The 26,038-nt window shown below is 31.5% G+C and overlaps 2 protein-coding genes across 2 annotated transcripts; one reads left to right on the plus strand and one right to left on the minus strand.

The window, feature by feature from the left end:
• The first annotated feature begins 131 nt into the window (after nucleotides 1-131).
• On the plus strand, nucleotides 132-24,828 carry LOC143079583 (ATP synthase peripheral stalk subunit F6, mitochondrial-like). The gene is made up of 4 exons (XM_076254993.1): nucleotides 132-233; nucleotides 2,886-3,064; nucleotides 3,737-3,879; nucleotides 24,519-24,828. Exons 2-4 carry the CDS (start codon nucleotides 2,892-2,894, stop codon nucleotides 24,656-24,658), a joined length of 456 nt encoding a protein of 151 aa, XP_076111108.1. The 5' UTR covers nucleotides 132-233; nucleotides 2,886-2,891; the 3' UTR covers nucleotides 24,659-24,828.
• Nucleotides 7,114-20,301, minus strand: LOC143078480 (uncharacterized). The gene is made up of 7 exons (XM_076253340.1): nucleotides 19,826-20,301; nucleotides 12,890-13,045; nucleotides 11,829-12,197; nucleotides 10,994-11,146; nucleotides 9,297-9,699; nucleotides 8,442-8,593; nucleotides 7,114-7,160 (listed from the first exon to the last, which is right to left on the minus strand). The coding sequence occupies exons 1-7, from the start codon at nucleotides 19,926-19,928 to the stop codon at nucleotides 7,114-7,116; spliced, it is 1,383 nt and encodes a 460-aa protein (XP_076109455.1). The 5' UTR covers nucleotides 19,929-20,301.
• Nucleotides 24,829-26,038: the final 1,210 nt, after the last annotated feature.

Raw genomic sequence — 26,038 nt, forward strand, 5'->3', positions numbered from 1 at the left:
ACCCTCTTATTTATTTTTTTGTCGTTAATTTATTCTTCTTGTTTCTAATAGTTTGTTTTTTTTTTCTTGTCGCTTCTAGTCGCTACTTGTCGCTAAAATTAATCTTGTCGCAAATTAGTGAGACCGCAAAATTCGTTTCGTTATTTTTAAGAATGAGACTGGTTCCCTTAATTCGTTACGAGGTCCAAGAACCAGTGTAACTGAAGGTCAGCGGCGAACAAGACACATTTAAGGTTGCTGGAAGTTCTTATGATTAGTAAACCTTTATCGTAGCCCTTCTAACATATAAAACGGACAGTAATATGCTTACTGCAATGCACTCAACTGTTAAAAATAGTACCATACATAATAAAACTGAATTACCAAAATAAAATGCCAATGGCAATGGTCAGCACAAAACTCACACAGCATGCACAACAGACCAACAACAAAATTATACCAACTCCTCTGAATATATTGAAAGGGGCTTAAACAAACACATGCTTCAAATGAAACCACTGCTATCAACACATTGGCTTGATGAGTTTTGCAAATGTATCCTTGTGTATTGACTATTGTCAGATTGTATTTTCTTCTTCTTTAGTTTAGGTTTCAAGCGATCTTTCAATTATTGAAGATTATTCGCCGGGCGTTGATTGACTATCAAATTTATAATTTAGTATTTTACACTTTAGCAACAAAAATCAAAAACAACAAAATTAAAAAAAACAACATAACGTATGTCATGTACATGTATGTATGTATGTACATTTCAAAAAATAAATTGTGATAAAACTATCATGACTATATACATTTGATAACAGAATAGTTTGTAGGGATAGAATATGGGAATGAGAGCAGATTCTGAGATCATACTCTTGAATCCCTGTACTGTACTGCATGATAAAATTGAGAATGGAAATGGGAAATGTGTCAAAGAGACAACAACCCGACCAAATAAAAAACAACAGCAGAGGGTCACCAACAGGTCTTCAATGTAGCGAGAAATTCCCGCACCCGGAGGCGTCCTTCAGCTGGCCCCTAAACAAATATATACTAGTCCAGTGATAATGAACGCCATACTAATTTCCAAATTGTACACAAGAAACTAAAACTGAAATAATACAAGACTAACAAAGGCCAGAGGCTCCTGACTTGGGACAGGCGCAAAAATGCGGCGGGGTTAAACATGTTTGTGAGATCTCAACCCTCCCCCTATACCTCTAACCAATGTAGTAAAGTAAACGCATAACAATACGCACATTAAAATTCAGTTCAAGAGAAATCCGAGTCTGATGTCAGAAGATTTAACCAAAGAAAATAAACAAAATGACAATAATACATAAATAACAACAGACTACTAGCAATTAACTGACATGCCAGCTCCAGACTTCAATTAAACTGACTGAAAGATTATGATTTCATCATATGAACATCAGGCACAATCCTTCCCGTTAGGGGTTTAGTATCATACCATCATAACATATATGAGAAGAACATAACCCGTGTCATGCCAACAACTGTTTTTAGAATAAATGTGGTTAGTTCCGATGATACATGTACTATTTGTTGTGGCAGATGATTCCAATTAATTATAACAGTTCGTGGATAAAATAAATATTTTTAACTGTCTTTAGATTTTAGTATTTGCCTGTGTCGATTGCTATGTCTGGTTCTATTGTCTAGTGGGATCAAAAGTTTATGTGAAGGGACTGCAACAATTTCATGAACTCATTTAGGTCTGTCATTATTCAGTAACTGAGCTGGTGTTATGGAAGCGGTTGCATGAGAAGCGTGCTGCTCTTCTCTGAACTTTTTCAATTTGTGAGATTTGCTGTTTTTTATCATGTTGATGTGGGTCCCAAATTGTTGAGCAGTACTCTAATTTTGGTCAGACAAGAGCTTTATATGGATGAGCTTTAACTTTAAGTGATGCTATTTTTAGGTTTCTACGAATAAATGATAAGTTTAGAAACATAATTAGTCCCTGGATCATTTGTATTCTATATTTAAAGCTACAATAAAATTAAATCACTTCTTCTAGTGATGAATTTGTACTCCTTAAATAGGTGATTATTAAAGAAAGACAACTCTAACTTCCAACCTTTATGAAAATAATGTTACTTGAATCAGTGATTCAGAAAATCACTTATTTAAGTAAGTCCCCTGACTGATCCATATCCAAGGGTCGAATTTAAGCTTTTTTGTGTACTGGCCAGCCGGACAAGTGGACTGAAAACTCTACTGGTCCGGCTCCAAATCTACTGGTCCTGTAAAAATGACATTAATTTGACAAACACTAATATAAATTTTTCACATATTGTACAGTTTATTAAATTCCGATCTACTATATAATGCAACCATTCACGATCTTTTTCCCATGATTTTTGGTATTTGCGTTTCCTTTTGTCACTTTCATATACTTTATTTTGATCTTCCTTTTGATTTTCAGTTATCTTAATTTTTTTGTCTGGCGGTTTAACTCCTTCCAAAAATTTCCACATTTTATATTGTTGTGAAGGATGCTCACCTGAGATATCAATTAACTTGATCAATTGTAATACCCCCCCAGTACCGTGTAATTGATTTCACAGGTAAATTGTTTTGTAAACAAACGGAGATTGCGATGCAATCAGTGATTTTTATTGACAAATTTCTACTGGTCCGACGCAAATTTTACTAGTCCCGGACTACCGGACTAGCGCTAATTTCGACCCCTGTCCATATCCCTTAATAATTTCAGTATTACACAATCAAAATACATACACCCTAGCTAGCCGACCTGACAACACAAACTTTGAAAATACACCCATCAAAAAATTAAAAGAGACTAGTATGTGATATATATGTCATGTATGTTCTAAAATATACATGATGCATTATTTAAGTCTGACTTTATTTTGTAGAACAAAATGTTGGCTGCTCGTGTTTTAAGATCTACAGTGTCCTGTGTTGCACCACATGTTAGAAGAAATATCTCATCATGTTCAGTCTTAGCTCAAAAACAGACATCTAGTGGTGATCCAAATGACCTTATACAGCAGTTATTTATCCAGAAAATTAGAGAGTTTGATAAAAAGACCAAGTAAGTCACATATGTTTTTGTTTCAAGACTACACTGATGTGAAGATTTGGCCTTCTGCATTTGTACTTCATCATGTCAGTGAGATAGCTACCAAAGGACAAAAAAAACAAAGTCGTCTATACCTCATGTCAAGGTCTAAATCATTTTTAGTTTAGAAAAAGTGTGTATAGATTCAACATGTTCAATAGAGACTTCCTAAGATCTGCCATCAATAGTTAAATCCCTAAGGGTCTAGATTGAGTTTACAGAATATTAAATATTGAGTTGATTCTACAGAAAAATGGTATAAAGAAAAGAATCGAGAAAAAATAGCCAAAAATTAAAAAAAAAAACTAATGGAGTTCTAAAATATAAAGAATAGAGAATTGTGTTTCAAAAGTATAATGAAAAAAGAAAAATGAGTGAACAATTTAAAGATTACAGAAATAAAGATTATTTCCCCCTCCCCACCCCCATCCAGACCCTCTACAATATCAAAAATTGATTGAAGTTGTTTAATACAAGTTCAAACCTCTGTATAAACTTATAAACTCCCACATTTTGTACACTCTGATGTTCTGTATTGGAAAATGATTGGTGGCTGTACTTCATATTTTGTGATATGATACAACTTTTAGAGAGTGCAGAATATAGACACCCTGTATAACCTATTACATGTATTATATTTAACAGGTCAGCCGGTGGTAAAATGCCAGATGTTGATCCATCAGTACAGGCTAATTTAGATAAAGAAATGAAGAAAGTTGCTACTCAGTTTGGAGTTGCTGAAGGAAAAGAAGCAGAATTTTCTAAATTCCCAGCATTTAACTTCCAAGGTAAATATATATTGACTATGGGAAGATAAAACATTATAATCCAAAGCACATAACAAAATTAATACCAACCTATGTGTAAATCTATCTCTACATGTCTATGATATTAGTCTTTTTATCATCTGTTTCTTATATGCATTTACAATTTTTATCATCTGTTTCTTATCTGCATTTACAATTTGTTCATTCAGTGTGTCGAGTAACTTTTTATCATGCTTGTATTGTAAGTTTTCAAATGTGGCTAACAGCTCCTCTCTGTCGAAATTCAGGACCTAATTTTGCTTCGGCAAATTTTTGAAAAGTGATACTGTATAGAGGGTTATTCATGTTATTTTCGCGAGGTGTAAATTTTACACTTATTTTTTTCGCAGATAGAAAAAATTGCCAAAAATAATCCGCCAAATTAAAAGTGTGCATTTAAAGGTATTAATTAATTTTTTGAATCCACCAAAATAATAACTGCCAAAATATTTTGTATACCTTATTCACTGAAAATTTTTGAAATTTTACACCCCGCAAAAAATAACTCGATAAACGGAAACAGCACTTCAATTGCCAGTTCTAACCAATTTGAGCATCAGTTACTATATCTAAAGCTAAGGTGACATCGACCGTAGATCTCAACACTATATATGGTTCCAGATTTGCTGATATTTAGAGAATTGTGCCAATTATTCAAAATCAATGATATTTCAGTATTAACCTTTGAAACTTGTTATGTTTTAATCAGGTATAAACAGGGCAAATTCTTTAGTCTGATTATTTTCTTTTCAACTGTTCACAGTTTGCCATCATTTTCAATGTTAATTGTACACAGAATATTGAAAAGAGGACTGGATTGTGGTTATGACAAGTAAAACATACCCTTGTGCATCTATTACATAGGTTTTCCATAACAAGCAACCAAATTTATAAAGCCTGTGTAAAAAATTTAAGGGATGACTTTAGCTTTACAATTTGAAATGCTTGGTCATATTGCATCATTGTAAGCAATATGACCTTCTGTTAAGAAAATCAAACTCTGGAATACACATTCTTGTTCTGTAGAATCTTCTTTTAGATGTCTACAACCCTTTTGAACTATTTGATTTAAGTATTTTATCCTACATCGATCTTTTGATTTCGTCCCTAAAGATCTGAATTATAAAAAGATGTTTCAATGCAGGGATCTCCATGGCCTGTTTAACGATGGCGCCCCGTTAAATACACATTATTAATTTATTTATTTAATCTAAATTATCATAATCATTTGCTGAAATTTAGTTGATTCAATTCGACAAATGGATCGTCTATCCATTATATTGGTCTCGCCCCATCGTTAAATTGTCTTGCGCCATCGTTAAATTGTCTTCCGCCATCGTTCAAAACTTCATCATTTTTTGTAGCCCGACGCCATTTTTTTATCAATTATAATCAAATGCATGTAATTGCATAACCCTTAGGCTTTTTATGTTATAATCCAACACAGTTCTAACGCCTGAGGGATATCCGGATTAAGATCGCTAATCACTTGTACCTGAGCTTGTACAGGTAGATCAACAAACCAGACAGGAGAATACTATCTGTGGATAGACGATCCATTTGTCGAATTGAATCAACTAAATTTCAGCAAATGATTATGATAATTTAGATTAAATAAATAAATTAATAATCCAGTTACAAAGAAAAGTTTAACAAACTTGTCGAACACGTGCTTTATTTTGACTTACGCAATTAGCATCCCCCTTTTTTAAGAAGTACAAAATAAGACGCAAAACAGTAAATATTATTTCATCGCAAATAACTCGAGTACTGCTGTAACGATAATTTAGAACTACTTTAAAAGTTTAAAAGTAAAAAACTTATAAATATTTCCTGAAAGAAATATCGTATCGTAATTCCGAATTCATTTCGTATTTTACAATCAAATTGATACATCCGCGTTTCCGGTTTCTACTCAGACTCGAAAGATGCATGTTGCACAGCATCAATTTGTCAGATAAAGTCATTAAAAACCTTTTCATTTGCTTTACAAATCTCTTTAACCTTTTACATAACCCGTACGAATCGTTTTGTTGTTGCTGCAAATCAGCTATACCAGTAATGGGTTCTGAATTTGACAGTGTCCATGAAAAATAAGCTCCACATCATATGATTTTAAACCCCCATAACAAATAAACAATTACCAAAAATACAAGAAATCTACATGGGGACCCTCATGACAGCTTTTGGTCATTCTCGACTAAGGGGGGACCATGAAGACTTGGCATTTGAAAGGTTAAAAACGGCAATAAATGAACATATTGATACTTCTAATTCTATAATGAAAATTCAAATAAATATAATTTAAATAAGCCATGAATTAGCATGTTCACCATTCCTTGTATGGGGGGATAAAATACTTCCGATCGCGCTACACTGTACAGCGTAGACACGGTTTGTAATGGTGAAAGTTCCTCCATGGTTCAATTTTCATCCATGGAGATCCCTGCAATGGTATGATTGCCAATGAATCAATTCTCCACAAGAGACCAAATGATACAGACTTTCACAACTATAGGTCACCAAACAGCCTTCAACAATGAGCAATTTATGTACAAAAAAAGAAAAGAAAACCAAATATGTTATAAAAGCTTATTATTACATAAATAAACATGTATATTTACATCAATGCATGGCAAAATGAGAAGTTAATAAATAGGCCATTTTACAGTCAAATAAGGCGAACACACATATGAGATGGACATAAACTTAATGTATGGCACTATGAGAACGTAAATAAATAGGCCATTTTACAGTTAAATAAGATGAACACACATATGAGATGAACATTAACTTAATGCATGGCAAAATGAGAAGTAAATAAATAGGCTATTTCACAGTCAAATAAGATGAACACACATATGAGATGGACTTAAACTTAATGCATGGCAAAATGAGAAAGTAAATAAATAGGCCATTTTACAGTCAAATAAGATGAACACACATATGAGATGGACATAAACTTAATGCATGGCAAAATGAGAAGTAAATAAATAGGCCATTTTACAGTCCAATAAGGCAAACACACATAAAAATATTTGTCAGTACAAACAAAACAATATTTATATAAAGTTTAGAACCTGATAATTTTTGTCTTTAAGATTCCACATATATTTTTTCATGCTGCCGATCAAATATCTTCAACATCCTACACATTACCTGAGTACAAATGTATAATTAAAACTAGCTTTAACAATATCCATCTTTCTGACTTAGTTATGTTGGCCAGTTCTCTAACAGTAGTGGGTGTTTTTTTAATTTTGCTTGATTTAAAACAAAAATAATGTGACTTATTAATTACAATATGTTTGGGATGTCAGTTCCGATTCTCCTTAAACTTCTTTTTATGCACTTTAAATGGAAATTGGCAAAGCATTGGTTGGTATTATTAACATCTGGCTTGAGTCCTATGAAAGTATATTGGCATTGTTATCACCAGGAAGTCACAATTATTTTCTTGATAAGCAAAAGCAAACTTATTTGTTATTATACATGTTATAATATCTAATACTTCAAGTTGGTTCAAACCAAATGTAAAGAAACATACACTTTCATAGGAAACAATGAGAATTTTAATTCCTTGACCTAATTTGAGATGTTGTTATAATCTGTCTTTTCCTTTCAGTTCAGGTTTTGTATATTCAATAGATATTTTGAACCCAGCCACTGTTTCCAAGGCAAATTTATTTCTGTCCTTTGCACACTGTGTTGCCCTTTTCTGAAGGTAATTGCTTGCTCTTTTGCTCCATGGAATAATTAGGTTACCGTCACCTAATCTCAAAAGTTTGCTATAATCTTTCAGATCTGTTAGAAGGATAATTGGTCTTGTGTTCAGTTGACATGTGCAAGGTACTTCGAATTGAATCTTTCGTTTTTTAAATGTTTCCTGAGAGAGCAAATCTTTACGTATGAAACCATCCACTTTCGTTGTGTTTTCAGCATTTGATGTGTTTAATTTAGAAATCTTTAGGACTGAAAGTAATATTTAATTAAAATATTTTCTATAATCAAAATAATTTTAGTTAATATATTTTGTTTTAAAAGCAAATATGCCTTTTTACATTTTTTTTAATGTCCATTACTTTATGTTATAATGCATCATGTGCATATATACCATGTATACCAGCTATGAAAATGATGAAATATTGGGAATTCTTCAATTAATATTTTTTTGGGGGGACTCTTAACAGCTTGTTTGTTGTTATAAATTTTGATGCTGTTTTTATTGTTTATGATTGATATGTATGTATATATGTTTATTGTGTTCATTGTGTTAATATATGTTCATCACAAACTGTAAAGTTTATAGGACATTAAAATATTTGATTTGATTTGTAAAATATTTAGAAAAAGACATGTTTCTTCAGACATCTTGTTTTGTGGTCCTTTTACAGCATGTCAAATGATTTAAGTGCTTGATGTATGTTACAAATATTTGATTAAAATTTGCATTATAACAGTATAAGGCAGTATTCAACATTATAATAATAGTTTAAAGATTATCCTGGAATTTTACTACCAAATCAATAAAGTAAGTTGCTTACCAAATTGTTTACATAGATTAGTAGCTGCCTCCAGAAACTCTTTGACATTCTGGATGCTGTGTAAGTTACAGTAAGAACATATTCCATAGTCGTTATGCCTAGGAAGTGTAGGAAGGACCACATCTACAAACCCTGTGCTATTTTGATGGCAGCTGTATATATAATATTAAACATTTTTAAGTCATTCAGTATTTAATTTCAGATTGTGTTTGACAAAAAGTCTACAATAAAAAACCTGCCAAAAACCAAATAAGAATCAACAATGATTAAATGTATTAAAATATTTGCAACTTGCATATGTGTATATACCATTATAAATCTATTTTTTTAAGAAACTTATTTTTTGAGCTTTAATTCTACTTTTTTAGTCGGGTACTGACGAAGTATGTCTGTCTGTTGTGAACTTCAAAAGTTTAGTATAACTAGTATAACCTTGCCACATTTTGTATGTGTCTCACACTCAGACTCCTATTAAATAAGGGGTCAGTAATTCATTGGTTGTTTTTTGGTGCTGTGTCACATATATGTGTTTTTTTCCCCCTCATTATTTTGTACATAAATTAGCAATTAACTTTTTCGTTTGAATTGTTTAACATTTGTCTTTTGTTGGGCCTTTCATAGCTGACTTAATGTTAATTTTTGTGTCATTTGGTCTCTTGTGGGGAGTTGTCTCATTGTCAAATATTCTGCATCTTATTCTTTTTTTTAAAGTATTTACTTTTTCCACCATTCTATGATTTTATAGGTATTGTCTATTTACATTTCTTCAACACTCCACACCATGGATGTTTGCATTCTGTGATGGAATATTGTGAGTGTAACTGGAAGCCCTGTTAAGATGCATTATTTTCCTACCTCTGTTTGTTTGTTTTTAAGTAAATTGTGTTGTCACAACAGATTTTTGTAGTCTTGTTATAACTTTTGATTCCACAGCAACCTCTTCCTTCATCTAATCCCATCTTATCCAAAATTCCTCCACAGCATAGGTCTGAGGTCTTGTTATATGGGTGGCTACCACACATATCAAATTTATTAATAATACCACCTAGCTGGCATCTATGTGTAATACTTGAATAGGACTGACTTTTCTCAATGTCAGAAGGGACACAGCAAGTGTCATGGTATTCAACAGATTTTGTTATTATTTTGAATGTTTCACCGTAGAAGTTGTGTTTTGTGCAGCAAACATCTTGGTGGCTGTCATAACTGGCTTTTCCACAGCATTTGTATTCAGTAGATTTAACAATAATGTCACCTTCTGTAAGAAAAAAAAATAATCATATAAAAATATAAAAAAGAAAATGTGGTATGATTGCTAGTGAGACATCTGTTCACAAGAGACCAAAATGACACAGACATTAACATGATTAACAATTATAGGTCACTGTACGGCCTTCAACAATGAGCAATGCCCATACCGCATAGTCGGCTATAAAAGGCCCCGTTAAGACAATGTAAAACAATATTTCAAAAACGCCCATCTGCATGCCTGATATTTAGATTATGGATTCCTTGTGACAAACTTTAAAGAAATAAACCATTTTTGGAAGCTTGAGTTTATGTTTTTGGTCAGTTTGATGAGTAACTTGTTAGTTTTCAAACCTTCAAAGAGCTTGTGACAGCTAGCACGTTAAATATCTGACTCAGAGTGTCAGTCTAGTACAAAGCAGGGTAAATGTTCATATTACATAAACTTGTTCTCATCCTGAATGTTCATATAAATATACTGCTGGACCTTGAGCAGCCATCCATCATCATTCAAGGAGACAGATGATAAACAATATGTCAGTGTTGTTATGGGCAATGAAAATTGGTTGGACTGCATGAATATTTTTAACTACAATTATATATCTAAAATATTCAAGAGAAATGAAGTTGAATAACTGTGATAAGAATTAGTGAAAAAATAAAGACTTATTTTCAGTATAGATGTTAGGAACAACCACTTTCTAACTGAAAAATAATAACAGAAGTAACTCCTCAATCTGAGAGACAGTCTTAACTTTTCACACTGCACTGCATGAGAAAGAGGGACAAAATCAACATAGTTGTCATTCAATATTCAATCTGTTTGAAATAAAAAAAAAATTGCAGGCTTTATTTTCTTAATTCTTTACCACAAAAAGTTTGTCATGACGAAGTTTTAATTACAGTGAAACAAATTTGTAATAGATGTAAATACATAAACTACTGGTCTTTATCAGTAGTGATGTTATACTCTTTCAATAACCATATAAGAGGGCCACATTGGGGGTACCCAGGCATGTTGCCAAATGACATTAGCAGTACTTTTTGGTGCATGATGATAAATTGTACCATTTCTATAAAAAAAATCGACTGATTTTGACAAATCCAAAAATAAAGGTAACGATAACTGTTTGAAACCTCCGACAAATTATGGTAAAATTTTAACCAATTTGAAGCTAAATTGGTAGCCTAAAATGACTGTTTGACACCTGAGGGTTAAGAACATTTATACCCTTTTTCAAATTCTGTAATTATTGATCAGCATGATTTTTGCCATGCTTCATTTGTGCTTAATCAGTACTTACCAGGTTGACAACAATGGTGAGAAGATTTGTTGTATATAACATGTCCACAACATCCTTGGTACTGGCTGTCATACAATCCATTCCCACAAAAAGCCTCTGTTGATAATGTAATGTTAATAGGGAGTTCATTCTGACTACTTGGATAGAAATGGCCTACAAGTAAATAGATTTGTATGTAAATTAAATTGAATGCAGTTGTAGGCATTGAGCAATCAGACCCTTAATTTCATAGGTGGAACCTTGCATGGGGAAAATTTGGTTGATTATATAGGAAATCACTGAAGCATGACTGGAGCGGGCCCCCGTTATGAAAAGTTCTGGATCCGCCACTGAATTTTCAAAAGTTAAGTAAAACATTTTAAAAGTCACCCCTACCATGCCTACAAGTAGTCTGTTATACATGTTTAATAGATGATAAAAAATATATTTGCTTTCCAATCTACACATTGATGCTCCAAAAAGTTCTGAATAAAATATTTATCAAGAAATGTTACATTTAAAAAAAGAGATTATTCAATTTTCCTATATGTTGATCAAGTCTACAGTATCAGTAGCCTGTCAACAATCAAGATGTTGTGAGTTTAAACCCTGCATGTGGCAGCATATCTTATATAGTTTCCTGCCAAAGTTAGATGGTTTTTCACTTGTCATTTTTACTGCCTCAAGATAGCTAAGAGTACTAAGCATTGGGTCAAAAACACTAACAATCCAAAATAGGTATTTATACAATCATTCCAGGGTTTCAATCATAAAGGAATCAGTATACTTCTTTATAGCTTTTTTGATATACAATTCTAATATAAATTGCAAAAAAATAGAAAATTACAAAAATAACCTTTTTCAAAGCACTCAGCATCATGTGGTATGGTCAAACTTCCATCACAACATTGTTCTTCAACTGTATTATACAACTTTGTGCCACAACATTTATAATGCTCATCACTATTACTGACATTGTATAAGGTACCAGAGCAACATTTTCGGTTCAGTATGTCATACTCAGTGTTGTTACATAAAGATTTAAATTTGGGTAAGACAATGCCTTTCTTTTTGCTGTTACAGTAATGTGTTGTTTTGTTGTAATATTCAACCCCACAACATTTCTTATGAGTTCCTATGCTGTGCGACTTTTTATTACCATTTCCATCACTGCAGCAAGTTGTTTTTTGGTCAATAGGTGTTGAACCACAGCAACTATTGATTCCTGGTTATAGAAATTAAATCAAAACTGTATTAACAGATTAAAACTCATTGGAAATAGTTGTGCAATGAAAAAATAATCCTTTCAACAGATAATTTAAAGTGAAAAAATTAAATAGCTTTTATTTTTAATAGAAATGAATAGATTGATCTTTTAACAAGGGCATCAATATCTGTAAAAAAAATAAAAAAAAAGACATGAAATACCATACCATACATTTCATTAAAAAAGTATTAAAATGTTGAAGATTGAATCACATAATCTCAAGAAACCCTTTAACAGGGTTTCCGCTGGCAGAAACCCTGCTATAGTTTATTTTTATTTTTGGTATAATTTTTCTTCTTTCATAAAGTCATAAGAATAACACTAATGCTGAGTTCACAGGTAATTCAAATTTTGATTCACATTAACTAATTCGAATTTAGTTAAATTTACATTCGAAACGTTTTACATGCTAATGTCAATTCTAACTCAATTCGAAGTACAATGCACATCAAATTGGCTGTACTGTCCGAACGACGTTAACTTTTAATTCGTATTAACAAAAACATATTTCTAATGTGAATTGGATAATTCAAATTAGCCACTTCGAATCAATTCCAATTAAAAAAAAAGCGTGTGTGAACCTGATAAGGGAATTTGATCTGCATTCAAATTAAAGGTACATGTGAACGAGGCATAAGTTACCATATTACCATTTATTTTTTCATACAAGGTGTTGTTACAGCAGACTTCTTCTGACTTTAGGTAATGGATAGCTCCACAACAGCTTTGTTCTTTGCCGTCTTCTGCAAACTTTTTGAACACATCCTTTATACAACATATCTCAGTTTCAACATTAAATGTTCTTTCTAAAGTAAAGTAGGAAAGAAAGTATTGATTTTTTTATTATTTTATTTAAAAATTTTGTTAAAGTCTTTAGGTTCAATGTGTGTGTTTTTATTGTTGTTATGCAATGATTAAGGTTGTAATTGTCATATATTTAGTGCCTTTACCAAGTCTGGCATTCTATACCATGTGTTATTTTGAAGTAAAGTAGTCTATTTTTTTATTTTTTTTGAGGAATCTGGAATGGTCTGTTGAACATTCTCAATATGTTTGGTTATGTGATCTTTTTTATGTAATCAAACCATGTATTAAGATTTTTGGAAAATGACGCAGTCATTGTTCCATAACTGCCGACCTGATTTCTCTGCCTACCGCGCTTGGTTTCGTATTTACTAATTTCAATACAAACTGGAGGAATGTGCTTGTGTTATCATTATGCATGAGCATTGTGTAGTAATCAGCCAGGAACCAGTTTACAAACTAACTGGTTTCTGTTTGTATTCCACTACAGTTGAAGAAAGTGTTGTAGTTTGACGGTGGCACGGTAGTATTTGCATTCCAGAATTTAGGTTGCTCTTTTGTGTACCCTACTTAGGTAAATGTATCTAAACAGTGTGATTGGACAAAAAATACAGTATCAACTGAACATACTTTCCCAAACTGAGGGATGAATCAGGTGTAGAAAAATATGAAATAATTTTACATACAGATGAAAATGAATTTTTGAGAATTTTTTTAAATTTTGTATTCACTGCACCATAAAAGACCTAAAATTACTAGTGGCCTTAGGTTTCTAAAAATAGCAAAAAAAGTAAACGGTCATGATACATATTCAAATTCATTTCTGAATAGTAAAATGAAAGTACTTCAGTTAAGTGTGAATGTAGATTTTTTTGCAGTGTTAGAAAGTGGTGAAAATTCTAAAAAGGCTATCATTATCCCTATGGGCCAGGAAATACTACCGTGCCACCTTAAGGGGGATATATATTTTTACACTAAATCAATGAAGGAACTTTTTTTACCTATGCAATTTGTAAGTTTATCAATAAAAAGTTGATTTAGGGCAACTATGATAAAACAAGCCTTAAATTCCACCCCTGAGAGTAAAAATTGCTGATTCAGCAAATTTTGCCTGATCTGTAGGTAATAATGTAAAAATTTTCATAGAAAGTAGAACTTCATTATTTTTATGTAACTTGAAATACATTTTTAATTATAAATGCTCGCTTTAACTTTTCGCAGTGTCTGACACATGTGCAACCACTGAAATTTGAGACGCGACATTCTACGGTTGCATGTTCATCCTATTATTTTCACCGAAATAAATAAATTGCATAATTTCTTATTTTTTTCAACATAAGTACAGCTATACTAGCTTTCTTAAGGTTTAATTAGTAGTTCTGATGTTACATGACACCAGTAGGAGCTTTTGGGGAACCAGTAAGTGGTTAAGGGGTCCTTACTTATTCATTTAGCTCTCATATTGGTATGAAATAGAGATAGAAATAGGGGTTTCTGTACATTGAATAGACATTATTTTTGACAAAGAATGTATTTATGATGCTATATAAGCAAGATTAAATGGTTTATTCATTTTCCATGCAAATACCATTAGTTGTTAAGATTTTCTGACAGTGAAAAGCACAATAAATGAAAATTGATTATGTAAGGGGACATAATTTAACTTAATGCATACATGAGAAATAGACAAACAGTCAACTTAAAGATGTATTCTAGTACATGTATTGTCAAACAGGTTACGGAATAATAGTTAACTGCAATCTAAAGACTCTTGTTGTATTGCCCTCATAATCTGAAAATGTTTAAAGTAATGTAAGGCATGCTGTAAAATGTGGAATGGACTTTAATATCAGTTTTCATGATTTGGTGATTAAACTGTTTCTTTTACTCAGATTAACCCTAAACAGAGTTGGCAATCCAATAATTCCTCCTAAATCACCATGTTTTACTTCTGTGTTGATTTGAAACATCATATATTTGGGTTTTGTTCACTTCTTAAGTAAAAATGGTAAGATGAAAAAAAGTGAAAATCTGCCAGATGGGGTAGGGATGTAATGTTTCATTTTTTTTTGGTAAGAAATGAGTGCAGACTAGTATTCTTTATTGTAATATGTTCCAAAGTAAGAAGTCTATGCATTATAGGTGTCATGACTGGTTTCAAGTTTGTTATGTCTTGGTTAAGGTGGCACGGTAGTATTTGCATTCCAGAATTTAGGTTGCTCTTTTGTGTACCCTACTTAGGTAAATGTATCTAAACAGTGTGATTGGACAAAAAATACAGTATCAACTGAACATACTTTCCCAAACTGAGGGATGAATCAGGTGTAGAAAAATATGAAATAATTTTACATACAGATGAAAATGAATTTTTGAGAATTTTTTTAAATTTTGTATTCACTGCACCATAAAAGACCTAAAATTACTAGTGGCCTTAGGTTTCTAAAAATAGCAAAAAAAGTAAACGGTCATGATACATATTCAAATTCATTTCTGAATAGTAAAATGAAAGTACTTCAGTTAAGTGTGAATGTAGATTTTTTTGCAGTGTTAGAAAGTGGTGAAAATTCTAAAAAGGCTATCATTATCCCTATGGGCCAGGAAATACTACCGTGCCACCTGACAGGAACCAGTCCAGAATTTTGTAAACTACAAAACGTAATCGGTTATTATCATTCCGTTTTGGTGTTTCATACCGACTTATATGGTTTGAATAAGCTTAAAGACCCTTCAAACATTAATGTGATAGGTATATTAAAGACTGTTTTACAAAAGGATGAAACTGTTTTGCTTTAAAAGTCGTACTATAGTGATATATGTTATGTACGGATTTCCACTCTCACCGGTTAATTTCTTCTTTTACACGTGCTTTTGAAACTTCCTGTTTAAACATCGCAAGTTTTAAAATTGTTTTTTGAGTGAATTAAACTTATTTTAACAATCACGAAGCGTTCGGGAATCATTTCAAGCAGTTTCTTCTTCTCTTTGATGATGGAAAATAGGCTTTCTCAAGAAAATACCGCAAACGATCGCAGAGGAATTGAAACGTACAAGGCAAGTCGGCACCTGGTTAAATTGGCATCTAGTCAAATCGGCACCTATTTGACGTCAATTCGGCTTCCAATAATATTTATTATAATATTTTCTATTCAATTAATTAATAACTGTTACCAAGTACATAGTGAATATTAGGTAAACAACGAGACCAAAATGAATATGTTGTTGTGTATAAAAGTAAACAACGAAGCTATTGTTTTAACCATTAGACAATTATTAAAATTAAATGAAAAACTATGAGTCCCTTTCAATAAATCAAACTTTCATGCCAAATAATTAGCAAATTTAAGGTGGTTTTTTTTTCAGTAATGTTTAAACAGCATTAAACAAACAATCCTGTAAAAGACTTAACTGGTTAAATAATGCATAAAAATATCCAATAAGGCTATTTTATTTTTTTCTGGGACGCCTTCCTAAGACGTTCGTAGGAAGGTTTCCTAAGAAGGCGTCCCAGAAAAAAATTAACATAAGCCTTGTGGTCATAGGAAGGTGTCCCAGAATAAAATTTTAAAAGCCTTGCCAGACGTAATAATTATTTGGACTACTCATATATATCATTAAAAATACACCAAAAAATTCATGTAGTTGAGAAAAATAAATACATTCAAAATGTACATGAACATCCAAAAAAGTGAAAGTTAGTATTAACTCTTTTTGCTTTAAAAATTTACAACTGCATTTAAGTATTGAATGCTTTCTTTTGTAAATTCATTGAGGTGTAAAAGCGTTGACCGAAGTACTTTTTGTATGAAGCGCGTAACCGCTTCATTCTAAAAATGTGCACACGGTCAACGCTTTTGCAACCCTATGAGGTTACAAAAAGAAACATTCAATACTTATAATTACTTTTTTTAGCTAGGATCATGAAAACACGAATTTTATAACTTTTTTATTCAATTCATCTGTGCACTTTATTGTGGGACCACGTGTTATCATGAATGAAAAGTTTTATTGAGTGATGCAATTGCTTGAGGAATAACATGTGATGTGCAGTTAGCCAATCAGAATAAAGTATTATAATGAAACATATATCAAATGTAATTATAACAAAATACATTACGTTGTAAGAGTTATCTCCCCAAACACTGTTTTTCTTGTGGCCACCTCTCCTTCGTAACCGTAAAAGATTTTATTTTACCAAATTGCTCGTTACATACTTAGGATAAGAATATTCGTTTGAACCATAGCTCTATGGGGACTCCATATGAGAGTTATTCCCCCTTTTTCATTTGATTCAAGCGATATGCATTTTCAACTGGTAAACCATAACTGATAGAGACCTAGGGTCTTCATGAGGTCATTGGTACTAAAAATGAAAATGAGGTCAATGTCAAAGGTCAAGGTCATACTGTAAATTCAGAAATTATTGCGTGCATTTATTATTGCGATTTTGTCATTTTACACTTGAATGCGATTTTAATTTTTACGATTTTGAGAAAAGTCATGCTTAAGTCAGTTCAAATATTACAAAATGCGAGTTTTAATTATTGCGTTTACAACTCAGTCGCATTATTCGCAATAATAAAAACCTCGCAATAATTTCTGAATTTACAGTATTATAAATTTTGATTTTGGCTTATTTTCACTTCTTTTCAAATACTGTATGACATTTTGACAAATAATTTTTCATAAATTATTAGTTGCGACATGTCCTTACTTGTATATTTTGGTTGAAAGGCTGCGCATACAATAAAAGGGAGTTTTTGTCCATCTTACATTTAAAATTACGCGTCAAGTGGTAGTACTCATTAACCAAACATATTAAAGACCTAGGATATTTTGATTCAAGGTCCATGGTTTGTGACCTTGAAATTGAGGTCAAAGTCATAGGTTAATAGGACGTCATAAAGCCATAGGAACTAACATTTTAAACTGATTTTTCATATTTCAATATAAAAATAGATCTTTTCTAGTGGAAAGACTTCAATTGTTCTCTGAACAATTTGTTTTTAATTTACATCATATTTTGTGGGAGAAGGGGGTTCAGACTATGTGGTATCAGGTCTGTTTGCGCCCAATACACTTTCGCACCTCGCACGTTCACACCCAAGGTCCGTTCGCACTCTACTCATTCGCTCCCAATTTTAATTCAAATTCAAGTTGAATAATTGGAAAATCATGATTGTTGTTTTAAATTGCTTTGGTGTAAATACTGAATGTATTTTTAGCTTGGTATGAGTAAAACATTGAAGATTTTAAAGGAAAAACACAAAAGATAATTGTTTTTAAGCCCTTTGATCTGAAACAACAAAACAATAAAATATAGGAATCAAAATATAGCAATCCACTATTATAACCAAAACATGATAAAATTTATTCAACACACAGAAAAAAAATAGTCAGAATCTCACTTCATTATGAAAGAGGTCAATGAAACAAAGTATAGCAATACACTAACCAAAACATGATTAAGAGTTATTCAACGCTAAATAAAACGTTGACAAAATACCACTTTATTTAGAAACGATTATTATTATCTTTTAACAATACGCTATCCAAAACATGATTAAGATTTATTCAACACAAAAAAAAAATGCTGTCTCACTTTATTTTGAGACAATGACAACAATTATACTTATAAGAAAACTCTTGCTTACAGAGTTATTAAACACAAAACCAATTAAGATTAGTTGCGAACATGTAGGGTGTGAAAGTGAAAGGGGGCGAACATGAGTTGGTGCAAACGTGAATGGGCGCGAACGGACCCGGATTCAGCCTATGTACCAGTGAGAAATATAGAAGCCTTTCTACGGTATTTATTTGTACAATTCAGGTAGTCTTGACCTATTCATTTGTCTTTAAAAAAAACCCAGCCAGTTGGCACCTTCACTTCACACACACATATACGAATATCAATTATATGCTTACGAGACATGTTGCATTGTTAAACTAATTACGGTATGTGAAAATCAAGACTTGCATAAAAACTATCCCAATATTAGAGACAGTGGCGTCATTTTTCTTCAGAGCTTTCAGCTCTTTGATTAATATTTGGGCCCGGTTATCAAATTGGTCCACATTGAGGTCTAAAGGGTCTAAAATTGAACATTATATGATTTCATCAAAAATTGAATTCTTGGATTTCTATGATATGCTGAATCTAACCATGTATTTAGATTTTGGATATTGGACCATTATAGGTAAATGTCCAATTTAAAATTTTTCAGTTTTTAAGTTTAAGTTCTTAGACCACATTCATTCTGTGTCAGAAACCTATGTTGTGTCAATTATTTAATCACAATCCAAATTCAGAGCTGTATCAAGCTTAAATGTTGTGTCTGGACATACTTGCTCAACTGTTCAGAGTTCGACCTTTTGCGGTTGTATAAAGCTGCACCCTGCGGAGCATCTGGTTAATCTTAAGATTTCAAAAATTAACAAGAAAATTTCTTCCAATATTTTTGTTTGCCAGAAAAAGGTGGGGTGGGGTTAACTCTCAACATCATAGTGTACCCTTATTGCACAAAAGCAAAAAATTGAATATAAATTTAAATCATCTAACCAATTCTATGTCCTTTGACTACAGTTATTCTTTGTTGTTTGAATGAGATACTATTCTCATAAAAACCTGACATAGTTTCTGAAAATGGATTCAAGAGTATATTTTTTTAGAAAATAATTGTTTTCAATTTGAAGAATTTCCTGTTTACATAAAAGGAAATTTAAAATATTCATTCAGTTTCATAAGCATATATATATATAGATAAGTAAAATCCTCAAAAACTTACCACTGCAGCAGTCTAACTCCTGTCCACGTTCATTGAATATGGATGCTACTCCAAAATCACAGCACAATTGTCTTTCTGGATCATATTCTTTCATTGAAGACATGCATCTTTCCACTGCAGCTTCTCCAATCGCTAATGTTAACGCTGGAAATGATATAATAAAATTACAAGGTTAGCACTGTGAGGAAGTTTGAATTTATTTTTATCTATTTGATCATGGAAGTAATATTTAAACTTAAATATTACTTCCATGATGTTTTTAATTGTCCTTCCATGATAATAGTCTATTATTCTATCCTAGTTAACACATATAAAAACAAAAAGCTGTGGTTTTAAGTAACTTGAATAATTTTGCGGCCTATAGCCTATCGAGGCATTTATGTAGCAAACAGAGATTAGACAGAGATCGACGGAATATAATGACTGACATTATTCAGGTTAGGTTTTAAGTTTAAGTTATAAAGAAACCCACAGAAATATAAAAATTAATTTTGTGAATTTTAAAGAAAAAAAACAGTTAAATATTTATGTGTATTTGTCGCTTCTGTTACGCAGGGAATCTGAGTCTGGGTGTATTTTGAATAAACCGTGAGTTATTTTTTAATAAAGAAAATATAAAGGAATCCAATAAATATGAACATTAGTTAATGAACCCTAATGTGACAGCAACACAACAACAACAACATTCTAAATTACCCCAATTATAACAAGTTCTGATTGATTAACTTTTGTTTGGCAACCTCAAAATATTTTGAATCAATATCAATTGTATGGAACTTCAAAAGTTTACCTCAGAGGCGGATTTAGAGGTTTTTTTGGGGGAAATATTGGTTGATTATATACACATCGCGCCTTCACTCGATTAACAAGTTTCTAATTTTGATTTTTTGAAAGACAATTGTAAATAAATTGTGAATATGAAAAATAAAAAAATAAGGTATTCAACAAATATTCCGCACATCTTTATTTTGAAAACATGATTATAAATTATGTAAATTGATCAAAACTAAGAGTTTATGTCAGATTTATATAGCATCTTACCTAACATCAAATAATAGATATTCATTTTTTGTGTTTATCAGTTGATCTACTAGATTAACTTCTCCTCAGATCATTGAAATGGCTGACTTTAAGTTTTATTCCAAGTGTTAATATATACAGTGAGAATTGTGAAAATCCATTGAGAAATTTTCACAGGTAAACAGTTTTTTTTAGAAAAAAAAAAACAATATTTGAGATAATACATATAAATATAGGGTCATTTTTTTCCCTCTTGAAGTTATACAATAAACCTAAATAATAATTATAAATAGCTAAAAAAAAAAAAAAAAAGTACTGACATAAAATTATATTGGTGAAACCCAGATGTATTTTATGTACTGAACATTTCAATTAACGAGAATTTAAAAAACTGGTGTAAAAACAGTATTTGGAATGAAACAAATGTAATTTCAATGAAAACTACAATCTGATATTGGTCATATGCTATTGAACTGTACCATATAAGGCGATTATGATAAGTGAAGCTTTTTTTTTGGTCATTTTTTAAAGAATTATCTACGGTAACTGGATAAGATTAAACAGTATTAGTGTCCTGTTATATCATGTCAAGACTTTTTTGATGTATAAAACTTTAAAACAGTATTAATTACTGTAAATTCAGAAATTATTGCATGCATTTATTATTGTGATTTTGTCATTTTAAACTTAAGTTATTTAACTTTTAAAAAATTTTGCAATTTTTATTTTTACGATTTTGAGAAAAATCCTGTTTAGATCTACTTTATATAAAATATTTTAAAATGCGAGTTTAAATTATGGTGTTTACAAATCTGTCACATTTTTCGCAATAATAAAAACCTCACAATAATTTCTGAATTTACTGTACCTACATTACTTAACAAGGATTTTTTTCCTATTTTCAGACTTTTGTTAAGTACCTCATATTTTAATCCAAAAAAAATGTCAGTACCATTTTCATCAGTTTCAACCCAGATCTTTTTTTTTTTATATGTTCTGGACACATTGTACAAATATGAAGTTGTGAACTGTTCCTATAGAACTTGTAAAACAATTGTTGTTCTCATTTTTGTAAGCCAAATTTTCTTAAAAAGTGACCCCTTTGATTTTGGAATTTAAATTTTAACATCTTTATTTTTCATATTAAATGCAATTCACCAATGGTAAGAAATATTATGAGCAACCTCTGGTCATTTATGCCTTGGATCTTTCTAACCTTTTTTTCTCTAAAAAGGTTCTAAGATCGTCCCTTAATTGACAAGCCATGCATCAGGTAGAATGTTTTTATTGATCAATTTGATATTTATTGTAAGAACTAGATATAAAATTTGCCTTTTCAGAATCTAAAGGACTATGGTTATTTCATTGTTTGTACACCAAAATGAAAATAATCTGGTACATCATTGGTTCGTTCCCATTGTTTTGAATGGAATGGGAGCATATAGTTGGAACCCCCCCAATCCCCCCCCCCCCCCCCCCCCCGGCTTTAAAAATGGCTGGATCTGCCCCAGACCATTTCGGTGGACGCTTTAGCAAATATTACCTAGAATCAATTAGATTCTGAAATGACAAATTGTGCTTCAAAAGTTTTCTTATTTATATTTGTTATCATGTTATGTCATACTAAATTGACTTCATGAGGAAAGGTGTCCTTCAAATTAATACATATTTAAAGTTTTCAATGTGCCATTTAGGCACTAAATTTCATCATTTGAAATTTTATAGGATAAACAAAATAATTTATGTGGAACATTATTTGATGTGAACCTATAGAGTAAATCAATTTAAACTTAAGGTTTTTATCAAATTTTCTTTTTTTCTTACCTAGCAGTGATACAAAGATCTTCATTTTTGTTAATATGTGGTTAATACTATTATTTTTCACTGACCATTGCGATTATATTCATTTAATTTTAGGATATTCCTATTTTTTATGGCAGGAACTCCTTTGGATAGTGTCCAGAAGAAATAACCCGTCTACTACAGTGTTAATAATAAGTTAATTGACCAATAATTGGAGCAGAGATCTATTGTATATTTTTAAATAACAATGCTGTTCCTAATTATCAATGATTAGATTATAATTAAACAAGAAGGGTAATTAATGTGGTAAATTAAGTTTTTTGAAAGAAAAAAAAAATTCCATGTTGTTTTATAATGGTTATGTTGATTTTAAAAGTGGATTCAACATAAACTGTACATAATAAATTTTGTAGATTGTTTTAAAAGTACCCAAAAACACGCCTGTCTGTTGTATTATTGGCGATCTTGGTCATTTACCTATGTATGTTACTAGGAAACAAAAGTTGTTGAAATACTGGGTTAATATTATAAACAAGAAACCAGATATGTATATGAAATATATCAAGTTCTAGTTGCTGACTGTAATAATGGGGGAAAAAATTGGGCCACAAATGTTCGTAATTTACTTTTTCAACTTGGATTTATAAATTTATTGATTTATTGAATTATTAATGGTATGCACAAGAGAATGTTGATGTAAATTTTGATATTTTGAATGAACATCTGTTAGATCAATTTTATCAGACCTTGCGTGAGTCTGTAGAGAGCTCTGAAAAACTAATATTGTACAAAATGGTAAAAACAGATTTTAAGATGGAACAATATATATTGAAAAATATCAATGTTAAAATGTTGTCTTTATTAAGATTTTGTGTATTTACTCTGAGTTGGGAACCCCCCCCTTTTTAAAATGGCTGGATCCGCCACTGTATGGAAACTGGTCGTTACATAAAACAATGAATGGAGGGTAGAATTTGTAAATGTTGTACTATGCAATGTATATAGAGAATGAATATCACTTTATTATCCTGATTATGGTTTGTCCAGCATATAGACAGTATAGACTTAAATACTTCTCAAAATATTATCATACATGGCCAAATATCAACAAACTGTATTCACTACTACAAGTTCAAACAAAAACTGTTTTTACGATTTGATGTGTTTTTTGCGTGAAAGTTGAAAACTCAGAACTTTCATATTAACATAGTTTTATACATACATCTAATTGTTTTTTTCATTAACAAAATGTTCATATTGTTAATTAATTATGTTCTCTGCAGTTTTGTATTATGTATTAATATAAATTTCATGTCGCTTACACATGATAATGGTGTTATTTAAATGTGCTATAGCATAATTGTGCTTATTGCAATAAACGTATTTATCTTTTAAGACAGACAGCTTGATACCAAAAACATACAATGTATACACATGCCAGAGTCTGAGCTTGATTTGCTATATGATATAAAAACTAAACTGATGAAAAAAGGTCATTTATTCAAAATCATAAAATGCAAAAAATACATTTTGCAAATAAAACATTTGACATAAAAGTTCATATTTAATATGAAATAATAATACATAATTAATACGAAATTACATCAACTAATATCATATCAATTGAATAAATGACAAAGAATAGCAAAGGTGGGGAGAAAAATCTGCCACCAATCCACTCTTAGGCTGAAAGAGTGGATCCGAAATCCACTCTAAGGCTGAAAGAGTGGATCCCCCCCCCCAGTATAGAAGATAGGATCCAGAGACAGCTCCTCCAATACATTTATGTTTTACAGTATAAGCTTCAGATTTTTCAACACAAACTTTAATTAGTTTAATTTATTTAATGGTTTGAATATTTTTTTTTCAGCTGAGGAATTACAAGTATTTACTGAAGAACGTGGTGATATAACAAGAATGTTGGTAGAACAGTGTCTTGCACCAGAGGAATCTGAATTAGAGAAGAATGAAGAAGATCCAAATATTCCATATTTTGACAGATATGTTTAAATGGACAATATTTTTGACATTTTGATGGAACACAAATATTTGAATTAATTTAATAAGAAATATTTTTTGTGTTAAAAAAAATGAGTTTGAGTTAATCAATTGAGCCCTGAAATCTGTATAAGGAAGGACCATGCAAGCTCAATGAACATTAATTAGAAGTAGATTTAGTGGTTGATTGTTGGTGTTTTATGGCACAAAGCAGACATCTGATGTACAGTAGTTGTCATCTGTTTATGTAGTTCATACGTGTTTCTCGTTTTTATATAGATTAGACCGTTGGTTTTCCCATTTGAATGGTTTTATACTAGTAATTTTTGGGGCCCTTTATAGCTTGCTGTTCGATGTGAGCCAAAGCTCTGTGTTGAAGGCCGTACTTTACTTTACTTTTATAAATTGTAACTAGAATGGAGAGTTGTCTCATTGGGACTCATACCACATCTTCCTACATCTATTAGCTATATCATAGCCGTCAGATTTTATTTGTGGAGGAAATCTCACAAATCAAGTTTAAACCCTGACACATTTATATGCTGTATCAAGTCAGGAGCCTTTGACCTTTGTTAGTCTTGTATATTTTTTTTTATTTTCGTTAATTCATATGTTTGAAGTTTGTTGTGACATTCTTTTTTGCTGAACTACTACATTTTTGTAGGGGCCTGCATCTGGGTACTCTTGTGTATTGAAGACCTGGTGGTTTTGAGCTGGGTTTTTTTCTCTTTAAAAGAGGGACGAAAGATAACAGGGAACATTCTAACTCATAAATTGAAAATAAATTGATAACCCCATGGTTAAAAAAGAAACCGACAAACAATAATACACAAACAAAACATAGAAAAAATAAAGACTAAGCAACACGAACTCCACCAAAACTGGGAGGTGATCTCATGTACTTCGGAAGGGTAAGCAGATCTTGCTCTAGTCCTTTTGTGACACCTGTCGTGTTGCTCATGTTAGTACAAACCTGGTAATACTTCTTATTTGGTAGATCACATTCATGAAAAAGGGAGCAAGATTGTTGTTACACCATAGGGAACAATATACGCTATCATCTCATTCGGTTATTCAACAATGGTCAAACAGCTTCTAATGGTGTCTGTAAAATTTACAAAGGGATGATTTCAGCTTCACTTTTTGGAACTCTTGGTTAAGTAGCTTCCTTGCAAGCAGCAACCCTCTATCTAGGAAATCCTGCTAGGAAAAACAAGCCCGGGAATATCGTTGGAAAATATATACTCTGTTTGCAGGCGCTGCTGAAATGTTGTCACATTTAAATGGAAAGTTCACAATTCGGAAGCTTAAATCATCTCTTTTTCATAACGTTTTGTTTTCAACCGACCCTTTTTGTCAATTTCAAGATGGTTGTCAAGGTATGAGGCAGAC

Source organism: Mytilus galloprovincialis, chromosome 6, assembly GCF_965363235.1.
Source record: "Mytilus galloprovincialis chromosome 6, xbMytGall1.hap1.1, whole genome shotgun sequence".
Classification (NCBI taxonomy): Eukaryota; Metazoa; Mollusca; class Bivalvia; order Mytilida; family Mytilidae; genus Mytilus; species Mytilus galloprovincialis.

Bases quoted from the DNA above. Each gene is read 5' to 3' on its own strand.
- LOC143079583 (XM_076254993.1), top strand. From the start codon at position 2,892: ATGTTGGCTGCTCGTGTTTTAAGATCTACAGTGTCCTGTGTTGCACCA. The intron at 3,065-3,736 runs GTAAGTCACATA...TATATTTAACAG, and splicing joins GAGTTTGATAAAAAGACCAA to GTCAGCCGGTGGTAAAATGC. The intron at 3,880-24,518 runs GTAAATATATAT...TTTTTTTTTCAG, and splicing joins CCCAGCATTTAACTTCCAAG to CTGAGGAATTACAAGTATTT.
- LOC143078480 (XM_076253340.1), bottom strand. From the start codon at position 19,928: ATGTCTTCAATGAAAGAATATGATCCAGAAAGACAATTGTGCTGTGAT. The intron at 11,147-11,828 runs GTTATTTTTGTA...ATTTACTTGTAG, and splicing joins TGCTGAGTGCTTTGAAAAAG to GCCATTTCTATCCAAGTAGT. The intron at 7,161-8,441 runs GTAAGCAACTTA...TTTTAAATCAAG, and splicing joins TAATCTATGTAAACAATTTG to CAAAATTAAAAAAACACCCA.